At 40.5% G+C, this 23,327-nt stretch overlaps 1 protein-coding gene across 1 annotated transcript in view; it reads left to right on the forward strand.

The window, feature by feature from the left end:
* LOC143116912 (NACHT, LRR and PYD domains-containing protein 3-like) overlaps positions 1 to 23,327 on the forward strand; it is an 83,827-nt gene that overhangs the window by 42,945 nt on the left and 17,555 nt on the right. The window contains exons 6-7 of the mRNA XM_076278285.1: positions 2,638 to 2,808; positions 4,438 to 4,608. Coding sequence (XP_076134400.1) covers positions 2,638 to 2,808; positions 4,438 to 4,608 — 342 coding nt within the window. The remainder of the gene's footprint in view (positions 1 to 2,637; positions 2,809 to 4,437; positions 4,609 to 23,327) is intronic.

The raw sequence follows: 23,327 nt of genomic DNA on the forward strand, positions 1-23,327 counted from the left end.
GAATTAAATTCAACATACAAAGGACAGGAGTCGGTCATTTAATCACACATTTTCACATTGGTGGTAGGCCATATGTCTGATAAGAAGCTCTAGTTGTCCTGAACGCAATACAATTTTCTGTTTTCCATGTCTGCTTTTCCGATCATCTGGGGGAAATGGGGATGTTTGGAGTAGGCTAGTGTAGGTGTGTGTGACATGAAACATTTTTCAGAGAAGGCAAAAAACATGAGGCTAGCATCTGAGTTGTGAAAATAAGCCATGCTGGGGCACAACTGCATGAGGGCTACAGTGTAAGTGCGAAATTGTGTACGAGTTTGTTCACCAGAGCGACACAGATAAAGTAAGGCTGATTGTACAGACATTTGATGGGGCTAGTGTCATGAGAGGAGCATCTGGTGGAGTGCGTAAGAAAGTGCAAGACGTGTAGGCCCTTGCTATGCACATCAATTGAACCTGGTGATGGGAAAGGCTGCGTCAGCAGCATACTCAGTGTGTGTCTTCTTCTCAGATCTTTATGGTTTCTCCGCTTTTTTCACAAGATCTCCAAACAGATTTAAAAGCTAATTTTGGAGTGTTTCGAAATAATTGAAACATCTGCAGATTTTAATACAATCTCAGTTAGAGAGGCTAAAGGGTTTTCTCGAATGCTCTTAGATCCCGAGTTTTTATTCCTTTTAGACCTGTTCTACAAGATCATGCCCCATGTGTGCTCTATGCACAGCTGCAGAAAAGAGCAATTGATGCAGTGGAGGAACACAGGGTTACAGACAAGTTTGTGGCCAACATGAGAACGATAGGCCTACGTGATGTCCCGTGCCTTTGTGCAAAACATACCAGTGTCCAGGATAAGCACAGGTCCGCAAATTGGTCCGCAAATTGCCTATGAAGTGTGTGACAATCATAGTTACCGCCACCGACAGATTTTCATTCACTGAATATTAATTTCTATACAAACCATGGTGGACACGCAAGCACTCATTCCATGGTATACCCCCCCTCCATACACACAGAATATTTACCTTTTTAATGAATAGCCTACTTTTAATTTACTCTTTAAAGTTGATCTGGCTCTTGAACACAATCATTTCGTTACATATAATTTATTTTATGAGTAGGCCTACATGACAATAAACAACTTGAACTTGACTATGAGAGCTGAGTGCTGTAAGGCGGCGTGAAGCCTATGCTTGGAGCTCCAGTGGAATTTTGATTTTGCAACGAATTCTCGGTTAATTTGTTTCCATCTTGAGTTTTTCCTCCAAAGTAGTTCTCCACTGATCTGAGCTAATGAGCTGATTACCGGTACCTACCTTGTAGCTTTTATTTGTCTGGAATCTCAAAATTTCAAAACTTCACTTCTTATGAATAAAATAACATTAAGTAGGCTAACCATAGGTTAATAATGCATGAACAAAACAGTGTTTTGACCGCAATTGGTAACATTATGGGATTCTATTCCCCAGGTTTCGCTCATAGCCTAGCCATAGAAAGAAAGAGCTGTAAAAATGAACAAAATCTCCGTGGACCGCCCTTAGTGTGCGTCCAGCTGCCGGTGACCTGGAACTATGCCAATTTTTTTTTCTAAACTTGATCATCAGACTCTGCCCCGCTTATTTGTCAACCCAGGAGCCGCTACTGTATGGGAACATACACAGACACTTCAGCTGTTTTGGTACGGTTTATTACACATCCAGAAGAATACATTGAGTCGTTATAGGCTCTGGCTTATTATGGAGCAAAGTTGTGATTAAAAAAACGATCAGGGAAGAAAAATCCGAGGGCCCCCTTCACTTCAACGGCCATGACGCCACTGATCTCATTATTATGTAGGCTCAATCGCTATTTTTTTTTAGGTTAACTCTGTTCAACTGCATTTGTGTTTCAGCTATGGGCACGCAATTAGAGGCAGGGACAAGCTGTGATGAGCGCTGTTCACGTAGCCTAATGAAGTGAAATCTTAGTAAATTCCACGCAAAATGGCTTTAAAGCAGTGTTCGCATTCTACACATAGAAGAACTAGGTATTAGCACTGTCTTTGTACGTCCAGCTCTGAGTGTTGGTCTTTTCTGGCTTCATTAAATGATGTTGTTATAGTGCGGTGCGTGAGTGCATTTGACCGACATAAATCAGCATGTCTCAGATTGACCGGTAATTGCTGACCACGTGAAAATCGGCCAATTCCGGTCACCAGCCAATCAATCGGTGCATCTCTAATTATATAGTCTACTGTAAGATTATGAGATTATACAGAAGAACAGAAGATGTTTTTTACTCTTTTTAATCTTTTAAAAATGCAAAATGGTGGACATCTTGATGAAGAAGGGAGATATTCCATCTTCATTACTGCATTGTGGTTGATCATGTGTCATAACTTGTGGCACTTGCGTAATAAATTGCTAATAAAATTCTGTCCTCTTATAACATTACAAATCTTTCGTGTGTGTGTGTCTCTGTGTGTGTGTGTGTGTGTGTGTGTGTGTGTGTGTGTGTGTGTGTGTGTGTGTGTGTGTGTGTGTGATTTGCCATGGAAATTATATGCAAAAGATCACTTGATTGTGTTGATTGATAGAGGCACCTTTTGTCCCTTTCATTTATCCATCTCTGCAATATTTTGTCTTTATTCATGTTGTTATACAGACTTGCTGAATGCAAACTCTCAGAGAAGTCCTGTGGAATTGTGGCTGCTGTTCTACAGTCACCAAACTCCCTGATAGAGCTGGACCTGAGTCACAATGATCTGGGGGATTCTGGAGTTCACGCTCTCTCTAAGGGACTGTCTAGTCCCAACTGCAAACTGCAGACATTAAGGTTGGTGTTAGACCTGTTTTTGCAAAGGATTATAATTAGAACTAGCGTGGCATATTATGGTTTGGTTGGTGTTTTATATGTGTTTTCAGGCCTGTCCACATCAAGTCCAATTTTTGGGATGAAATTCACACAAAATGAAGCAGGTTATTAAACTGAGTGTTGGTCTTTGCTAGCTTCGTCACACTTTGCAAACTCAGCTGGGTGATGTTGTTTCAAGTGTGGTGAGTGAGTGCATTTGACCGACATAAATCGGCATGTCTCAGATTGACCGGTCATGGCCGACCACATCAAAATTGGTCAATTCCAGTCACCAGCCAATCAATCGGTGCATCTCTAATTATATAGCCTATTATGAGATTATACACAAGAACATTTTTTTTAATTTTTTTTACTGTTTTTAATGTTTTAAAAATGCAAGATGGTGGACACTTTTTCACATCTTGATGTGTGTGTGTGTGCAGGCCCGGAGTGGGTAATCGGGATAATTTCCGGTGGGCTTCACGTTGGGCCAGTCGAGGGAAAAATATTGACATTTGCCACGTTAGTCTATCTTCTCTTAAAGTAGGCTACACACATTTTGCATTCTGTACCTAACACCGCTGCCTCTGCATGGGTTATAGCCTACCATGTGAGGGAGTTCTCCCCTCCCAAAAAGAGTTGGTTGGGTCCATATCTCTTCCAAAAAGTTTTCTCAGATGCCATAGCCGGGCCAGCACTACCGTAGCGAAAAGCGATAAGCGTCAGGGAGGATGGATGGCAGAAAGAGGTCAGGAGGGACTGAAAATGGCAGGTAAAAAGACAAAACACATTGAAGAAAATTCTGCGAAAATGTGCAAGGCTTCCAGATTTTTTTTTGAAGAGAACAGACATAGGTGGCAACTGGTAAGGAGAGATAGCCTATAGGCCTAGGCAATGATTATTATCGGCATAATTAGGCTATTAGGTTTGGCCATTGTAGCATTGTCAACCTATTCTCTAGCAACATACTAAATTAATTAAAATATTAGCCTTTTTGTATCATCCAATATGGCTATTCATAGACTTTGCAATTATTATGCAAATATTGATAACAAAACTCGACCTGTGTATGCATTAAAAAGCAGATCAGCCAGTCCCCTGCTAAAAATGATGAGCTCGAAATTAGCTATGACTACAGGGACAAGTAGTAGAGGATATAGAGTAAACTATATGAATTAACCCTTAGAACCCGATTGACTCAAAGTGCGTCAAAAAACACACCCTTTCTTCTCTGTAACATTGCTCCGCAACTGTTCATCGCAGTGAAATGTTCTTTATTGCGTTTAAATGCAAATGCTCAGTTTAAATGCATTTTTTTATAACCTTTACACATTTGTTGAATCATGGTACTAAAAAAAACTACAGGATAGTAAGAGCTGAACTGTTGCTTTATTTATCCAATTTCCATCACCATGGAAAAAGTGGGCCGGTCTTGGGCCTGAAACTCCCGCGCTGAAAAGTGGCCCCACTCCAGCCCTGTGTGTGTGTGTGATTTGCCATGGAAATTATATGCAAAATATCACTTGATTGTGTTGATTGATAGAGGCACCTTTTGTCCCTTTCATTTATCTATCTCTGCAATATTTTGTCTTTATTCATGTTGTTATGCAGACTTGCTGAATGCAAACTCTCAGAGAAGTCCTGTAGAATTGTGGCTGCTGTTCTACAGTCACCAAACTCCCTGATAGAGCTGGACCTGAGTCACAATGATCTGGGGGATTCTGGGGTTCACGCTTTCTCTAAGGGACTGTCTAGTCCTAACTGCAAACTGCAGACATTAAGGTTGGTGTTAGACATGACTTTGTTAAGGATTATTATTAAGACTAGCATGGCACATTATTATTTGGTTGGTGTTTTATATGTGTTTTAAGGCCTGTCCACACCAGACTGTCCAATTTTTGAGATGAAATTCACACAAAATTAAGCAGATTAACCCTCCTGTTGTGTTCGTTTTATGTTTACTTTATGTTCCGAGAGAAAATAATTGCTCTATTTCGGTGATTATTTGACAGCGAACACAACAGGACGGTTAATAAATACAGTTATTCTAATAAGTCTGTACTCATTCAAGTAAAACGACAAGCAGAAATAGCTGACACAATGTATGATCTTGCATGGCTAGTCTCATTAACCCTTAGAACCCTAAGCTGTTTTAGGGCATTTTCACTACCTTTATTCATATGGATTTATTCTGGTCATTGTAAGTGCCACACACACTTATTGTTTTTTTCAGCAGAGTCTAGGCTACCCAGATCTGCCGTCATGTCATGTATTAGTACTAGCATTGATTTTATTTGGATTTTTAAAGAATTAAAATATAAAAAGCGTATTATAAAAATTCTTATATTTCTACATGTATCTCACCACAGCAAGCTCATAGCTCTACATGCATTTAATGTGTGTGTAGGGCAGACTGTCCTGAATCGGGCAATATAATTGCCATGTTGGAGGGATACTCTGGGGCTGAGCAATTTACAGAAATATGTGGTGTGTGATTTACGGAAATAAATGGCATTTTTTATTTAGTGATGAAAAATGACCTTTCTGCGCTCCATATCTGTGACACGAACTGATCTGACCTGACTTGACCCGAGGTTGCGTGTTAGCCTGCGTGCCTATGATGTATGCACTCATAATGATTCTCAACTTTTTACTGCATTGCCATGAACAAAGTAAAGGCAAAAAGGTGTTTCTTTGTTGAAAAAATTGGGATGCAATGTGAGGCTTGAATTGGATGCCATGCAGGAATTTGCTAGGATCTCAAAACCGGATTATGAACATGCTTTGCCATAGAGAAACACATGATAGCGTTGGATTATAAACATGCTGCCACAAGAACAGACAAAAACTTTGCAGTCCAGCTATATGAAGTTATTATTTTGCTGTCACTTCGTCTGTTTTATAACCCAGAAGGATGTCCTCGGTATCAAATCATAGCTCTGAGTCTCCTCTTTCATCTGACATGCGTGGCATATCTATCCGATCACGGGTCCGCGAGTAATTCAAACGAGAGTAATGAGTGTGCAGGTTGGTTTGTGTACATGACGTTATTATTTTGCAGTCACTTCATCTGTTTTTATAAGCCAGAAGGATCGATAAACAGACCAATGGATAGCACTGTGTCCCCTCTTTCATCTGATATGCTTGCCGTATCGATGCGATCACAGGTTCGCGAGTAATTCAAATGAGCAGGTGAACGCAGAGAAGTATAGACTGTAAATATGATGCAATTTGATTTAATTTAATTTTTTTTTTCTTCACACTTCATCGTACAGACAAGTGTGTAGTCTCTTTGGAAAGCCCCACTTCTGCTCTGTCATGCAATAAAGGTTTCATCTCGCTGCGATGAACAGTTCCGGAGCAATGTAACAGAGAAGAAAGGGTGTGTTTTTTGACGCACTTTGCGTCAATCGGGTTCTAAGGGTTAATAGGCCTGTATGATGTTGTTTAACCTAACCTAAATCATTTCACACTCAACAGAAAAAAAATAATAAAATCTCACTACAACAATGAACGAAGAACTTTTCAATGCACATTTGTGCTAACCTGACTCTCGCCAGATTAATTTAGTTCCGCCTAGCTCCACTCACATCCATCTGGGATCGGTTCCGTTCAGAGTGATTTCAGCACAAGATTGTATGGTAGAGCCAATCAGGACGCAGGGCGGGGGTTTCATAGATAGCGTAGTGTAGAAGCGACTGTGAGACTGTTCTCAGCGTCACGGGTTGGCTTCAATGTGAGTGGTTGAAGTAGCACGTCAATAGATGATGGACAAGTGGCTTATCCAATCTTATGCAAGGATTTTTTAATAAGGCCCAGCCTTCTGAAGCACCACTCCAGATGGATGAGTGGAGCTAGGCGGAACGAAATTCATCTGGTGAGAGTCAGGTTACATATGTGCATGAAAAGAAAAAATGATGTTCATTCACAGAAATGGAAGTTGTGCATCATGTTAGTTTAGGTTCTTCAAAAAAAAAAAGAATGAATGTGAAACATTGTCTGAGATCACTTTGCTTAACCCTTTAGCCGCCAGGGTTTAAAAAGAATAAATTGGATTTGTACATCAAAATTTCAAAAGGCCATGGCTTGCAAGTGGTCAGAGATAAAGTCCTACTGTAAATGTGAAAATCATTTAGTATGAACAGAAGTTTATGAAGGGGGTAAATTTACTCATCTAATTTGCATATTATGACGTCACTGGATGGTAACCACCGTGAATTATGCACATTTCAGTAAATACTAGATGTTGAACATATTTGAGCAGTTTTACTTTCTTTTTTTGTCATTTCACGGACATAACAAATGAACAGGAATACAGTCACATGTAAACCAACAATACTAAACTATTACTATAATCACAAACCCTATGCTACTATACAATAAAGTAGCCTGGTCAAATCAGTTCCATATCGCGGGTGACTTTGTAGTTCTTCAGAGCCCTATTTTTACAACCCCTGCTGTCTATACCACGTCCATTACAGACACTATCATCACTATTGCCACTGGCACCTCCAGCTATGTTGGGCAGAGGGGCGAAATAAGCATGGTATGCTTAGTGGACACTGTCGCAAAGACGTACCTCCATTCACAGACGCACCGTGACTATCAGTCAATAGACGATCGATCATATTCTCCAAAAGGCAGATATTCTCCTTCAGAATCAGAATAGGTGAATAACAGATCCAAGACTTCATCACACGTGAAATTTTTTTTCAACATTTGGTGTATTTCTGCTTAAATTTGTGCAAAACTATGGGCCACATCGCTTCCGCGTTATGGATGAAATGCACGTCTTCTTCGTGTGTTTTCCCATGCTTCCTGAAAACTTGGAAAAAAAAGGTTGAGCTTGAATCGAAGCTCTGGGTGCCCACTAGTGGTCAAGAGTACAAATGAGATTTTACACTGTACTCGCGTCTATCGTCTGTTTTATTCAGTAATGACGCTTGTCGCAATATTGCGACATGGACGGTTAGAGGGTTAATAAACAAAGTTTGAAAAAAAAAAAAGAATAGGCCATTTAGGCATTTGAACCCATAGGATGCAGTTCAGCCAAGTTTTATATACTGTAGGCTATATTGCTATCAGGTGCTGCTGATCAGTCTCTGAGACTATGCCTTCTGCTCCTTAGCAGACTTTCAACATAGCCTATGTGTTGTTGAAAAAAATGGTTTTGTGAGGTGCATATGCCAGGCTATGACAGTTTTGTGGCGTGTTGGAATATGTTAATTGGAGTTTATTTATTTATTTGGTAACACTTTAGAATAACATGTGCTTTTTAGGTATTAACAGTGCATAATAAGCAGTTAACAATGCATTACTAACAGTTAGTTAACTGTTGTTAACCTTTTTAAAACATTAACTAACTGTCAACATGCAGCTTAATGAGCAGCCTTTTAAGTAAATTACAAGCTTCTTTGTTAACAGTTAACATGCAGCTTGTTAATGGTGTATAAGACAAAGAGGTGGATAACTAATATGCTTATAAGACATTTCTTACCTATTTGTAGAAAATCCTGCAGCCCCCCAATCTAAAGCGAGGACCATGTAGCCTATAGTTCCACCAGCCCAACCTTCTATCTCTATTCTACTGTATCTATCTATCAAGCTCGGTTAAGCTGTGAGAAATGCACCTTCAAAATTGCTGATTGAATCCTGGTCTCCTGTGTTAAGGGACTGATCTGCTACTTACTGAGCTACATCCCTGTCTGTAGTATTGGTGGAACCGAGCTAGCTAGCTAACGCTAGCGTAAAAAGCTATACAAGTGGATGGCAGCAATGTTAGCTATGGCAATACAGCTATGCGCTAACAAGTGACTAGCAGTTGAGGATCTTTGCTTAAGGTATATAGGCCTATTATTTAGACAAAGAGGCCCTAATGTAGCTACTGCACTGGAGCCATATTCACAAAGCCTTTTATCTTACCACTAGGAGTACTCCTAAATCGCACTAAAAGATATTAGCTAGGCATTTTCTCTTAAAAGTTATTCACAAAGCCTTTCAGACCTACTCTTAGTAAGGAAAAATGACAACTCCTAAACTAAAAATGTGAGTCTTCCTTGCTATGGATGATGTCATTACTCATGCACGAGCATGACTGAAGTGACCACCTTGATTGGCTGATGATTGTAATGCGGGAATTATTCCAAACACCTCCCTTACGATGATGAGTGACAGGTGACAAGTCTTAGAATGTGTGCGCTACACAAGGACGGAAGATGATGAATAACTGAATAAAAAGGCCTAGCCTAAATTAATAAAGAGTAAGGCAAAACAAATAGCCTAGTAGCCTAATGAAAGATAGCCCTACGGATTGATACAGTATCTTTGCAACATTATTAAATTAATCTGTCACCATGTGCCTACGTTTGCAAAGAGGAGAACATTTTAATTTGATTCACAATGAAACGTTACATTTAATTTACATGTTGACAATGAGTTGTTTTGGTTGTTGTTGGTTGCGTTATTGCATCCCTTTTATGCCTACAATGCGAAATTGTTCCCTCATGATTGGAAGCTCCTGTAGCCGCATACGCATTTCAAAACATCACGTTAAATACCACAAAACGCTGTTTGTGAATAGGTCTTAGTGAGTTAGGAGTCATCTCGACTTCTTTTAAGCTCTCCCAGACTTAGGTGCTACTTTTAGGTCTAAAATGCTTCGTGAATTACTTTTAGTGAAAAAAACTAGGAGTCCTAAAGTTAGGAGTGACACGCCCATTATTTTAGGAGTTGCTCCTAAATTCGCCACTTAGGAGCTACTTTTAGCGGCCCCTGGTATATAGATCTCTTAAAAATCCCATTGGGAGACCATATACTGTTAAGCTAGCTAGCAGGCAAACTGACTTACCTAACGTTATATAATCTTCATTTTTCTTTTTTCTACCCGAAAGCTATAAGTTAACCCTTTGTTCACAGCCTGCTTAAACACAGTGCATATGATATTATCAATCACTAATGTAAGGTCAAGATTTTACTTAAGCGTGTTCATAACTTAAATAAACGCAAGTGGTAGGCTAAACACAACTGTGCTTGACACTAATTATTATCGTTTCCATGCAGTCAAAACCTTCCAAATTGTCCTGCTTGCCTATGTGAAATGCATATGACCACAGAAGTTTGTTTTCAAAAATCATTATTTACAGGCTGTAGCCAACTTAAAACACGTCCAGATAAATCTAAACGTTGAACTTAATTTGTGCAATGTGTGACGGGGCGCATAGCTACCGCCACCGCAGCGACACACTGCTTACATTAACTGAGACTGAGCGCGAACGTCAGCTTACGTTTTTGTTATGTCTGTCTTCCATGCCATTCATCTGCTTATGTGTTTCATATCTGTTAACCACGTCATTCATCAGACAATTTCAGTAATTCCCGTTGCTGTTAATTAGACGTCTTATAACATTCAACACAATGGTGAATTTGCCTGGGCTACTTTTATCCATTGCAACTCTTTACAGTTTAAAATCATACATTTCCATTCATTGTCATTTACGTTAAAATAAGCACTCGTCAAACTTGTCTTGTCACACTAATGTTGTGTTTATTTTAAGTTAAAACCATACAGCAGAAAAGTCATATTGCAAAATGTTTGTCTCACCAGCGTTCAGCGTCTCGTCTTCTGTTTGTTTTGGTCAAAGTTTCCCTGTGCCTAGTTCCGGGTTTTATTAACGCGGTGACTTCCGGGTTCACCGGAAGTGAACCCGTGTTTTAATAAATTAATTTGTATAGGCTGTTAAAAGAATGTTGGCTACGCCAACTTGAAGTAAGATGTTACAAATATGTCGTTACAATTGTCCAGATATTTGGAGAGTGTTTTCTAGCAGTTTTTGCACATTTATTGTTAGCCCACCTGTGTTACCCCCTGTATTTTTGACAGTGTTGGTATGATCCAATTTAGAGGGGCACTTGGGCCTAATTTAAGCTCCCCAGTGAGTTGGTAGGGAGAGCAGGTCATGGACAGACGTGAGTCTTGTAGCTCTCCTATCTAAGGTATTGTTGACTGGTGCAAAGTCTGTGTTGATTATTGTCTAGACATTTTTTTGACTATCATGTCAGTTTATTTTCTTTATTGAAAAAGTTTTTGTTTTCCATATTTTTATTTTTTGCTTTGTTATTATTTAATGATGAATTAATTGCCTACGGGCCTTATTTTGGGAAAAATAAAATTCCCACCTTCCACAAAAACCACCTTGAGTCCTTCCTGAGAGTGTTCCACCTTTTGCTCAGCCCGCCTCGACACACTTACCCTTAACACAATGATATGTTATAATTGAAAACAATTTGCTTGAGTTATATATTAGCTTGTAGTCCTATTATTATTTACTCATCTATCGTAAATCCTCAATTTAGGGTCTTTTATGTACTTATAGGCTGCAAAAAGCACAGGCCTTTATTTTTGCATAGCCAAGTTGCCCAAATGTAGTTATTTTTTAATTATGCATGATTTACTTATTATTAAATTCGAGTCAAATTCGAAATTTGAGTCGCGGCAACAATTGTAAAAATGTGTACTGCTTCAGCCTCTCGCAAGCTCAAAAGCGGTACCCATGGCCCATGGTGTAGCACAATGACTTTTCATTGACAACAGTACAACCAACCAACAATATAAAACTAGAAATGTAATGCCAGAGGAATTGCAATAGTGGAATAAAAGCTGCTGGCTTAATGTTGGTGGGAAGATTCCCGGAAAAAAATATTGAATCACTTAATCTTTGAGTTCATACAAACCATTGTACCAAAAAACCTTGTGTGACAGGCATTCTTGAGATATCACACTCATGGTGGGTTTGACCTTGACTTCATCATTGAGTCCATACAAATGTTCATACCAAATTTGAAGCATTTGCGTCAAGCCGTTCTGAAGTTGTGACAAAAGCACGAAAGCTGGCCTTTGGAAAATGTAGTTCAAAGAAAGCCTATGTATGCACTGCAATAGGCTACCTGCAAAACGGGGCTTTCAGTTGGTGTTGACTGCTCATTCTTGGCTAGGCCTAGGTACAGTGGGCATCGCTTTCAAATGACCCCTTCATTAGCGCATTACGAGGCCGTGAAGCTGCGTGAAGCTTTAGTACCACTTTCAGCCACTGTGCGTCGCTCTGCCACTGTACATCGCTCTGCCTGCCGCCCCCCTTCTGAAAAAGCAGGAGACTTGCCGAGAGTAATCCCAGCCTACGAATTCAATAACAAAATAAATCATGCATAATTTAACATTACCTCGATTTAGGCTACTTGGGTATGTCTTAAGGCTTGACTACACGGTGGTAACGAAAATCGAAATCGAAATTTGCTGTCTACATTATTGTCAGTGTTGGGGGTAACGCAGCTACGCAAATCAAAACAGTGGTGTGATAATTGAGCCAGTAGAGAAATAACTGTTCAGAATTAATCTGTAGCCTTGGATAGGCTTCTGCAGAAAACAATGTCGTTGCCGATTTAATACTATCTGGCGACGTTTTTAACAGGCTACACAATAGAGGCTTAGACAATATGACCCATGTTTTGGTTTCGTAAATTATTTTGCCCTACTTCTTGACTGCAATGTAGTCAATTGACTGCTTGACATGTCATTTGTATTTTTCAGTACAATAAACAAATACATCTGCTTTATGCCGCAGAATTACATTCATATTTGGCTGACTTCTGCAGACGCACAACAAAACACTGCCAGGCCATCCTTAAAAATATTTTCGTTTGCCGTAACCCGACCGACCCTGTCAATTTAGAACCGACCCAAATATTTATTTTTTTCCCCTTTTAGTCCGACCGACTTGCCGGTTGTAAACTTGCGTTAAGACCAACCGATTTTTTTTTAGCCTACTCTAAACAACCAACACGCATGTCACACTATAGCCCAGGGCTATTCAATTACAAATTCATTTGGGCCACATTTTAAAACCACAGACTTGAGCCGGGCCACACATTTTCAGCGACCAGAAAGCAGGAGGTAATTATTCAAACCAACACAAAAGCAATGTTTATTATTTGATTGACCTTTCAACTTGGCAACAATGAATAATGTCACTTCAACAATAAAAGTCTAGTAGCAATACTTAGTATTGCCTAGTAGCAATACTTTTTTTTACACTTTTTAAATAACAAACCGAAGAAAAAAAATACCCTGGTACATGGGTATCTGGTAAGTGCATAAAAATAGAGCCTATAAGAGGCCTAACATTTGCTTCCCCTTTGAAACCAAAATAATAATACTCAAAGCAAGTAAAAGTTATCTGCTGCGCATGAATGAGAAGGTTATCCACCCATTGCTAACTGTTTTAAATCATTAATTTTCATTAGCATATTATGCTGATAGGCCTAGCAGCAGTTATGCCTACCCTGCTGATTTTTTAGTGGGAGAAGTGACATTTTTTAGTCTGAATGAGTTCAGTGATTTTTGGCTCATAAGACGTCATTGCAATCCGAAGGCACTGGTGAAGGTTACTGTCAGTCAGGGAGCAACGATAATTGCTTTTGATTGCATTCATGTGTGAAAAGCTTGATTCGCATGTGTATGTTGATCCAAACATACTGAGCACAAAGATTGCTACTTTCTTAACGTTGGGGAACTGGTGCATGTTAACATCACTCCAGAACTTTGCTGGACCTTTAGTACTAAGCTCTTGAGCCATGGTCAGGGATGACTGCAAGTCAACAACTTCTAGAATGAATTTCCCCTCATCAATGGAAGGGACGGCTTCCTTTGCTCTGGCAGATAAGTCTCCGTCTGTTGCAGCAATGAAGGGATCTCTGACAAAGCCCATCACCTCTGTGGGCAGAACAAGTCCATCCAGTCGACCTGCAAAGTTCTCTTTCAGCCTCGCAATGAAATCGGTCATCACATCTGTGATTTGTGCTGGGGATGATATGCATTTGCGGAGCGTCGGGAAATGCAGTAATCGGCCTGTTGTCAAGTCCGTTGCGAAAAGGTCCAGTTTGAGGTGGAATGCGTGCATTTTTTCCACGAGATCAATGACAGTCTTGTCTCTGCCTTGCAGTCCCACATTTAAGCAATTCAGGTGTTTGAATATGTCGCTCAGAAAGCACACATCAGCCATGAAGGTGTCGTCTAGTATGCGATCCAGGTGTGCCTCCGCTTTTTTGTGCCTGCTGCTGCGGAGAAAAGTTGCGATTTCCTCTCGGAGATCACAGATGCGCTCCAGTGTCCTGCCTTTTGACAGCCACCTGACATCGTTGTGTAAAAGCAGGTCGTTGTGCTCTGCAGACATATCTGACAGCAGCTAGCGAAATAAGCGATGTTGCAGGCTTGATGTGGAGCGAATAAAATTGATTGTGGCCATCACATTATCCATAGTAATTTTAAGCTGCCCGCTTAGTTTTGCGCACAACACCGTCTGATGCACAATGCAGTGTAAATGCATTAACTGAGGAGCAATAGCAGACCAACGTGCTACCAAACCACTTATTTTACCGGCCATGGATGGAGCACCGTCTGTCACAAGCATGCACACACGTTTCATGTCCAGACCATTTTTTTCAAAAAATGCGGAAATATTCCCAAAGACTACCTCGCCAGTTGTGTGTCCTTTCAATGGCAGTAGGCCGAGCAACTCCTCTCGGAAGCGTTTGCCATCATAAAAACGGACATAGATGCACAATTGTGCAATGTCTGTTTTGTCCGTAGACTCGTCTACAGCTACAGACATGACATCAACCTTTTTAAGTTCTCCCAACAGTGTTTCGAATACGTCTGTGGCAAGAATATCAACCCTACGAATGTTTGTAGTGTCTGACAGGGGAACGTCTTTAATAGCAGATGTCACACTTGCTTTAACTTTAGCGTCAACTAACACTTCATCCACCACGGCCAACATACAGTCTTTCATGGTTTCGGAGTCAGTGAATGGCCTCTTCTTTTTGGCCAATATCAATGCAACGCGAAGTGAAGCTGCTGTAGCCCTCTCTTGTGCAGTGCATGACCGCACCATGGTAGCACAGCATGGATGCAATCAAACTCTGTGCTTTTACAGCCCTCTCCGAAGAGCCCTGGGGGAAATTTGTGCGGAATGCCGCGTGTTTTTCAATGTGGTGTCTACGGACATTATATTCTTTATGAACGGTAATGCACTCATTGCAAATCAAACACATTGGCTTTGCGTTTGCAGCGGATGGCAAAATAAAAAGGTACCTGTCCGTCCACGTTGGGTCGACGGTTTTCATCTGTAATTTTACGTTTTGGGGTTGAAAGAGACATTTTATTTTAAGCGCAAACTGCAAACACCAACTCAGAACTCTGCTCTGCTCTGAACTATGCGCATCATTATGGGTCGTTGCCAAGCGACGCGCAGAGTTTTGAGGCTTTCCCAAAATAGCTACTTGGCCCTCCCTTATTAATTTTCCCTCGCTTTTGCCCATAGCCAGAATGCATGAATCCAGTGGAAGTGAGTAGGGCTAGATCGAAGTAACTAGCTACGGAAAGAGCTCTCGCGTGTCCGTAGGACTTTCAGTGCGTAGCATAGCCTATATCTGATCGTGAGCGGTGTTTTCCTTTTCTGTCTGCTATAGCCTATAGGCTACGCTTCATTCACACAAACATCTCGACTCAACGCTTATTACTTGGCACGAAGCTCTGGAAGAACTGTGCCCAGAACTGTGCCCAGAGTACACAACTGTTTCACCAGCACATTTAAATGACTTGACTAAAACCGTGCATAACTGGAGGTAGGCTACACCTGTTATCTGAGCAGTCTGTATGTCCTCATTTTGCGAATGCGAGGACGATATGAGTCTGTTGCATAGATGCCCGAGTCACGCATAATGTTTGAAAACCACTGGCTCGTAATCACAATAATTTAACACACGACAGTTGGATACTTCATCATGTTCCCATGCCTACATTTTGGTGAGTAGCATAGAGATCGTTAAAACAATAAAGTATGGCTCTTCGTTTGGGACATCGAAAACGTATATTTTTAATAGGGTAGACTAACGTCGGAGATGCTGACTTGCAAAGGCCTCGGGATAACACGTTATCTCCACTATCATCAGTCAATGCCTCCTTGATCAAAGTGGGGAATGAAAGAAAAAGTTTGAGAACCACTGGCTTAAGGCGAGACACAGCAGGTGAAAACATCGTTTTTTCATGCACTGGTCAATTTCGAGATTTTGAGCTAGTATGTTACCTTAGCATGTATTCTAACACATTACTACAACAAAAAAGTCCGATTTACACATTTAAGTGTTTATTTCATTATATTGTGTCTACTCGCGCCTGTATATTTCTCCTAAATTCAGCAAAAGTTAGCATTCTAACCTTGCATGCAATCCCGCGACCCTGGTCCAAAACATAACATGTGTACTACCGTTGGAAAGCTCTGTTTTTCCTGTATCACGCTATGTTATCCATATATGGACACTTCCTTTGTATCAGCAACCAATCGCGAAAGTTCAAAGGCGAGTCTAGGCTGAGAACGGAATCTCATTGGCTGTCTTTCAAGGCTGTTTTCTCAAAATGAGTTTCCGCTCACACTCTGAGCTCAAAAACTCCACTTCAGAAGCACGTACATACACCAAACTTTCTAGACTTATGCCTAACTATATGTCGAAGATTTCTACAGAGGGGTTTGTTGATATATTATTCCTAGCCTGACTTACATGACCTTTTATGCCTAAAAACATGAAAAAAAGCGATTTTTTAGGGCTAGTGACATAATTTTCTGATTTACAGGATAACAAAAGTAGATATTCATAAATCCCTCTGTAAATGTTTTCCCATTTAATATCTGAACACAATGAAAACATAATTTTGAACCTGGCTGTATCCAATGCTCAGGTTTCGTGCCTTAAAATTTATGCAAATTAGCGCATATTTAATTAGATAATGCCTAATTTGCATATGTAAACATTAAATTACAGCAAACTTGTAATACATTTTTTTCTCATATTAATGTAAGTAATCAACTGGGGAGTTGATTTCATAGAGATATCTGCTTGTTAAAAATTTTACCCTATTCACCTGTAGTGTCTCGCCTTAACAAGTTACCTGCAGTCCAGAACACACAGAATATTGCAACAGAAAGTTGCCTTTATAATCAACTACTATTTGTTCCAACAGCATTCAAACAAAGCCTTTATAAAAGTGAAACAAAAAATATTCCATAAGAAGTAAAATAAAATACTGTTACTGTAGTAACTGTATCCCAAGCTTCAGCTCCCCACGTCTGTGACAGGCAGACGTGACACCGCTAAATTCTCAGCTTGTTTACAGTATACCCCACACTGAACGCGTAAGACCGCTAGGCCCATCACTGTGGGGTGCGGTAGCCTAGCCTACTCTCTGGGATTTAAGTCAAGCAATATAACCATACAAATGTTTCAAAATGAGTTTGGCTTTGTCTGAACTGGCCATTGTAGGCTACGTAAAAAATAAACAAGTAGGCATAGGCTAGTCCCTATCCAATGATATCGGCAAATGTTTGTTTTCCAAAGTAAGAATTTCACTTGACCATGCACCTTCGACAATGAATAGCTCGTTACACTTATGTTACTGTTGAACGTAGGCCTAACTGGTATAATTACAAACATTATTTGGTGTCCTAAACACTGGCATTTTATGGCATTGTGTCATGTAAGGTCGTTGCAAAAGCTAGAGAAATGTGTGAGGTGGTCAGCAGGGGACAATTGAGACACACATTGGATTGTTTTATTACTTGCATTCCACACTATCCACAGCTGTGGTATCGGGGGCAGGAGGATTACTGTTAGCGCAGGCTTTATATAAAATTCTTCAACAGAAGGCCTGCCTGAATGCAGGCTTGCCCAAAATAAAGGTTTGCGCAGCCTACAGTAAGTAGGTTAAATAACAGACCCGCCACAATGTGCGGTATGGTGATTTTTTACGAGCAAGATGTTTTTGGTGCTCTGCGTGTTCTTAAATAACAATAATCATCAGCCTAATATTCGACCATTATTTTGTGTAAATGGGCTATGCATTGGGTTAGACACCAGGGGCCATATTCACAAAGCCTTTTATCTTACCACTAGGAGTAGGCTACTCCTAAATAGCAATAAAAGATTTTAGCTATAGGAGTTTCTCTTATTAAGTTATTCACAAAGCCTTTCAGACCTAGGCTACTCTTAGTAAGGGAAAATGACAACTCCTGAACAGATTCTGGAGCTGAGCGCTCTAGAATCTTTGACTAACAGTCTAAGAGTGAGTCAGTCTTCGTTGCTATGGATGACGTTATTACTCATGCACGAGCTTGACTGAAGTGACCACCTTGATTGGCTGATGATTGTAACGCGGGAATGATTCCAAACACCTCCCTTACGATGAGTGGCAGGTGACAGGTCTGAGAATGCGTGTGCTACACAAGGACAGAAGATGATAAATAACTGAATAAAAAGGCCTAGCCTAAATGAATCAAGAGTAAGGCAAAACAAATAGCCTAGTAGCCTAATGAAACATACGGATTGATGTAGTATCTTTGTAACATTATTAAACTAATCTGTTACTATGCCTATGCCTACGTTTGCAAAAGAGAACATTTTAATTTGATTCACAATAATGTTACATTTAATTTACATGTTGAATGAGTAGCCTAGTTTTGGTTGTTGGTGGCGTTATTGCATGTTAGTTATGCCTACAATGCAAAATTGCTTCCTCACGATTGGAAGCTCTTGTAGTCGCATAGGATTTCAAAACAGGCGAAATGCTACAAAACCGGTTTGTGAGTTAGGAGTCCCATGACTTCTTTTAAGCTGTCACAGCTGGTGGGAAGGTGTGATTTGTTGGGGGCAGGGCACAAATGTCTGATGCCCCCCCCTGCCCCCCAGTCAACGTGAATCTGGTGGTCAGTTAATAGGCTATGCCGAAATAGTTTTCAACATTTTGAATATTAGTGTCGGGTGAATTAGGAAATGTTCTCAATAGCCTTATGGCTGAAAGCTGATTGGGATCCCCCCTGTCAAGCAATATAACCATACAAACGCGCGCACAGTGTTGGGGAGTAACGGAATACATGTACCGGCGTTACATATTCACAATACAAATTATGAGTAACTGTATTCCGATACAGTTACAAGTTAAATAGTTGGTATTTAGAATATAGTTACATTGTTGAAATCAATGGATTACATGACGATACTTCTTACTTACTTAAAATTAGGAGTAAAGTAAGTGGAGGTAACTCCTGTTCCTCACTGATCGTGGTTCCTGATGTCTGTTCAAAGGATATTTCCCAAGTATTAATAGCTCTGGCTACTTCGGCCAATCGGTTACACAGTTTGCTAAGCAATAAGCAAAGCCTAGTTCACGTGTTGATTTAGACCTACAATAAAACCAATCTCTAAAATAGGCACTGCATTCTAAGTTTTTTATTCTAAATTAAAATAGCTTTATGGATTATTATTTTTTCTAATTAGATCTACATTTACGTTTTAAAATGAATTATATGGTGCAGCCTCTGAAGAATTATTGTTGCGAGAAGGCCTAGCATATTTTAACGTGCAGTTTTTGATTGTCATTACGCGATCACGTTCATTTTGAGAGCACTGATATACAGTAGCCCATATATGTTACAGTAGCCCTATAGTGTTTACATTTACAGGTCATTTGCGTTCCACCTGTCATATGCGCCCCTCACTTGTACTGGGTTGATGCCACCGAAAAATCTCACAGGCACACCTATTTTACACATATATTAATTATAATTTCTGGCTACGCCCTTAAAATAGCCTATTTATTTTGTTTGTTTTAATTAGCCTAGTCGCCTGCTGTAGTTTTAGTGGTCACCTTGCTATTTTAAAGTTGTATCAGGTAGTTTAGTTGACTTTACATTCTCCTATGTGGGCCTAACACTTCAGCCATTTGGAACAGAAGAACACACCAGAATAAGCCTGGGCCCAGTTTCCCGATAACAACGGAGACACGCTCTTAAGAGGGTTTTCTACGATTCATCTTACGATCGTTCGTTTGGTTTTTCCGACTGTTTCCCGAACATGCTTGTAGCGTGAACGCGCGTGCACTGCTCTTAAGATGCTCTTAAGGGGAGCTGTCCACGTTAATAGTTCTGAAATATCCTCTAATTTGATGGTGATGTCAGGTGACTGGACGTCACAGCTATCGGCCTACCGATAAACTTCGGAGCTACACATTAGTTCACATCAATACGAAAATAGAAACACTTTGACATCTGCATGTAAGCATCCCAAGTAGGTTATATAGCCTACCACACAGAGACATACATAATTGTAATTATTTTAAGATTAGATTGGTGCACCATGCAATAATTTTTCGCGGTGTCACTTAAGAACACGTTTGAAGATAATAAAGAAGTCGAGTAAGAAAGAGAGGAAATGTGTAGGCTTAGATTTTTATGCAGTAGGCTACAGACTAAACCACATGTTGCTTTCTCTGCTTTTAACCTCATAGTCCTAATAAAATATAGCCTTCACTTAGCAAAGATAATGTCAAACTATTCTGGCAACGTCTCGTTTCATAACTTGATTCCATTTTTGTCCGCTTTTCATCACATTATTATGACCATTAAATGTAGGCTATTTTGCACGCTAACATCTGATTCATCACAGGTAAACACAATAAAGAATGGGAACGTAAATTGGATTATGTATTCTAAGTTGTAATTCCTCTGTATGTCCTGTTGGTGACCTCAGTGAGAAGTACTGTTAAGACGCTCTTAGCCGGTAACGAGTACTCTGGAGCACTCGTAGATCTACGAGTGTTTTCACGACGCTCTTAAGCTACGATGGTTTCGGGAAACAGTCGGCAAATCTTAAGACGTTCGTAAGAGGGACTTTACGACGCTCTTAGGTTTAAGATGCTAAGGGGAACTGGGCCCTGTTTAGTAGGCCTAAACAGGATTTGATGCGGAAGTAATCTAAGTATTCAGAATACGTTACTCAGATTGAGTAACATAACGGAATACGTTACAGATTACATTTTTGGGCATGTATTCTGTATTCTGTAACGGAATACGTTTTGAAAGTAACCCTCCCAACACTGCGCGCGCACTCATTGTTTCAGTAATTTTGGCTTTGTCAGAACTGAGCTGTGGACGACACGGCACGCCATGCCCAATTGAAAATAAATTAATGCAACGCAACACAGACCCCGCTTCTCTCGCGTCAGTCACTGACATAAACGAAACACAGAACCCGCTTCTCTCACGGCAGTCACTGACAGTAGCCTAGAATAAATGCATGGGGAAAAAACTATGACTATGAGGTTAAAAGCAGAGAAAGCAACATGTGGTTTAGTCTGTAGCCTACTGCATAAAGTTGAACAAATACATTTGCTTATTTCACAGAAAAATATAAATAGCCAGTTAGGGTCTACAGTGCAGAGTTGGTAAGTTATGGTAGGCCAACTTGGAGTGAACATACAAACAGGGGAAATTATTTCTCTAGTAGCTGAGTAGCCTCAGGTGCGCACGTAGACATAAGGCCGATCATGCAAGCGCCAATGAATCGTGCTCTCACGACAATCACGCCGTTAAACTTAAATAGGTTAACATCACTCTAAGTTCGCCTTCAAGCAAGGAAAACTATGATTTGAAGACATCTGTTTCGTTGGAAGGGCAAGGGGTAGCAACAGGGCAACACAGAGACAGGCCCGATGGCAGGGCTGTTATGAGAGTATTAAAATATGGGATATTCTACGGGAAAACATTAAAACGGCAAGACAGCGGGGGGAAGTTAAAATACGTGAGAAACACGGAAAAAGTTGGCATGCATTGTTTCGGTCCCCGTGCACAGGGATTATTTGTCATATTATTAATCACATATGATTATTTGTGAAATTGTGCAAACATGCGCAACACATTTGAAAAGGAAGGACTGGTAGCATGCAAGCTCACGGGAAAGATTGATTTAAGAACGTTATCACAGTGTTTGGCTGTGGCGCAAAGCAGCGCGGGCGGAAGACAGCGACAATTGGCAGGGGAGGGTCATGTCTTTTTTAACAATTCTGTCGGACGGTTATTGAACAATTTCTAGCAGGCAAGGGAGGGTCATGCAACTTTTGACTGAAGCACTCAAAATTCCTCCGGTGGCCCCTTCAATAAATAACGAACAGTCCCTAGATTGCTGCTGGGCTATATGTCTTGGTTCATGTCTGTTAACAACTCATTGCCGTCAAACGCGTAGCCTATTTCGCGGTTGCATCCATTACAAACTAACATGCAATGTGAACGTCTGGGATTGGGAAGAGCACTAAATGCTCTGAATAAGCACAAAGTCAAACCTTTAAATGAAAAACACTTTAATAATCAAAAAAATAAACCGCTAATGAAGTAAACTTGTGACCATCAAAAATCGTTTATCGCCTGTAACTCCGTGATAACAGGACGTAACAGGAAGGCATTTGGCTGAGCAACGGAGGTTAATATGCTCTATATTTTGTCCAAATGATGTCTGTCTATCATCGTTGCACTCGGAGAAAACCAGAATGTTTAATTTGTCCTGCGTTTCTTCTACAGCTGCAAACGGGATTCACTCGCAGTTAACCAAATATTTCTTTATTAGGGCAGGGCAGGCATATTTCTGGCTATTAAATTATTTCTAAACCAGTCTGCTAAAGTCTGTAGTGAAGTCTGTGTAGGGTTTTCCAGGCTCCATTTCTTTTTACGAGACACCCTGCTCACTTGAGCCATCTACCGGTTGTTTGGGTTGTTGCAGCGTCTCACTGGGAAAATACAAATTAAAGTCGCGTGACACCGCGTGATCCCACGCGCGGACCGTGAGTGAAGCTGGCCAAGTCGAAGCACTGCCCACTGTATGTCTGGTTTAGATTACACAAGCTTGCATAAATAACCATTGGCAACTTGTTGTCAGTTAATCAAGTGCATTTATTCACTCTTCATCTAGAAAATTACCTGTGCTGTGCTTTCCTGCCATCTATTCAGTATAGCATCCATATAGGGCTGTGCAATTAATTGAATTTTGATCACAATTTCGATTCTTGGGTCAAACGATCTCCAAATTAATAAAATCGAGTTGGAACAATTCTTTTGGCATATTCCGTTGTCTGAAAGAAAAAAGAAGAAACGCGCATGCGCAATTCAGTCGTTCCCCCGGAGCATCCAACGTGGTCCTGCGAGCTGTGTGTGTGGTGACCTGCAGCACCAGCATCTTATTCAGAAAACAGCGCGAGCGAGATGGCAGAGGGAGGACAGCCCTGTTTGCTCGATAAAAAGGGTAAAACAAGTTCTCTTGTATGGCAACACTTCGGATTTGAAGAATCCGACGAGGCACAGGCTTGTGCAAAAGGTGCTACAACGTGATATCTGCACCCCTTGGCAACGCAACAATCTTGTTCAATCACCTCAGACCAGGCTTGTGCAAAATTCCAGAATTGAATTGAAACTGGCTCTTAAATTCCAATTCAATTCTTGAATTTCACTTGCATTTCAATTGAGGTAGCAAACAGGAAGCAGAATTGCAATTCGAATTGTGCACAACCCTGCCTCAGACGTAATCACAAAGTCGCTTACGACGAATTAGTAAAGTAACAAAAAGACAAGACC

Source organism: Alosa pseudoharengus, unplaced genomic scaffold (genome assembly GCF_046254945.1).
Source record: "Alosa pseudoharengus isolate Yale_2024_CS ecotype anadromous, Long Island Sound unplaced genomic scaffold, YU_APseudo_1.1 YU_APseudo_1.1_scf_1, whole genome shotgun sequence".
Taxonomy (NCBI): Eukaryota; Metazoa; Chordata; class Actinopteri; order Clupeiformes; family Clupeidae; genus Alosa; species Alosa pseudoharengus.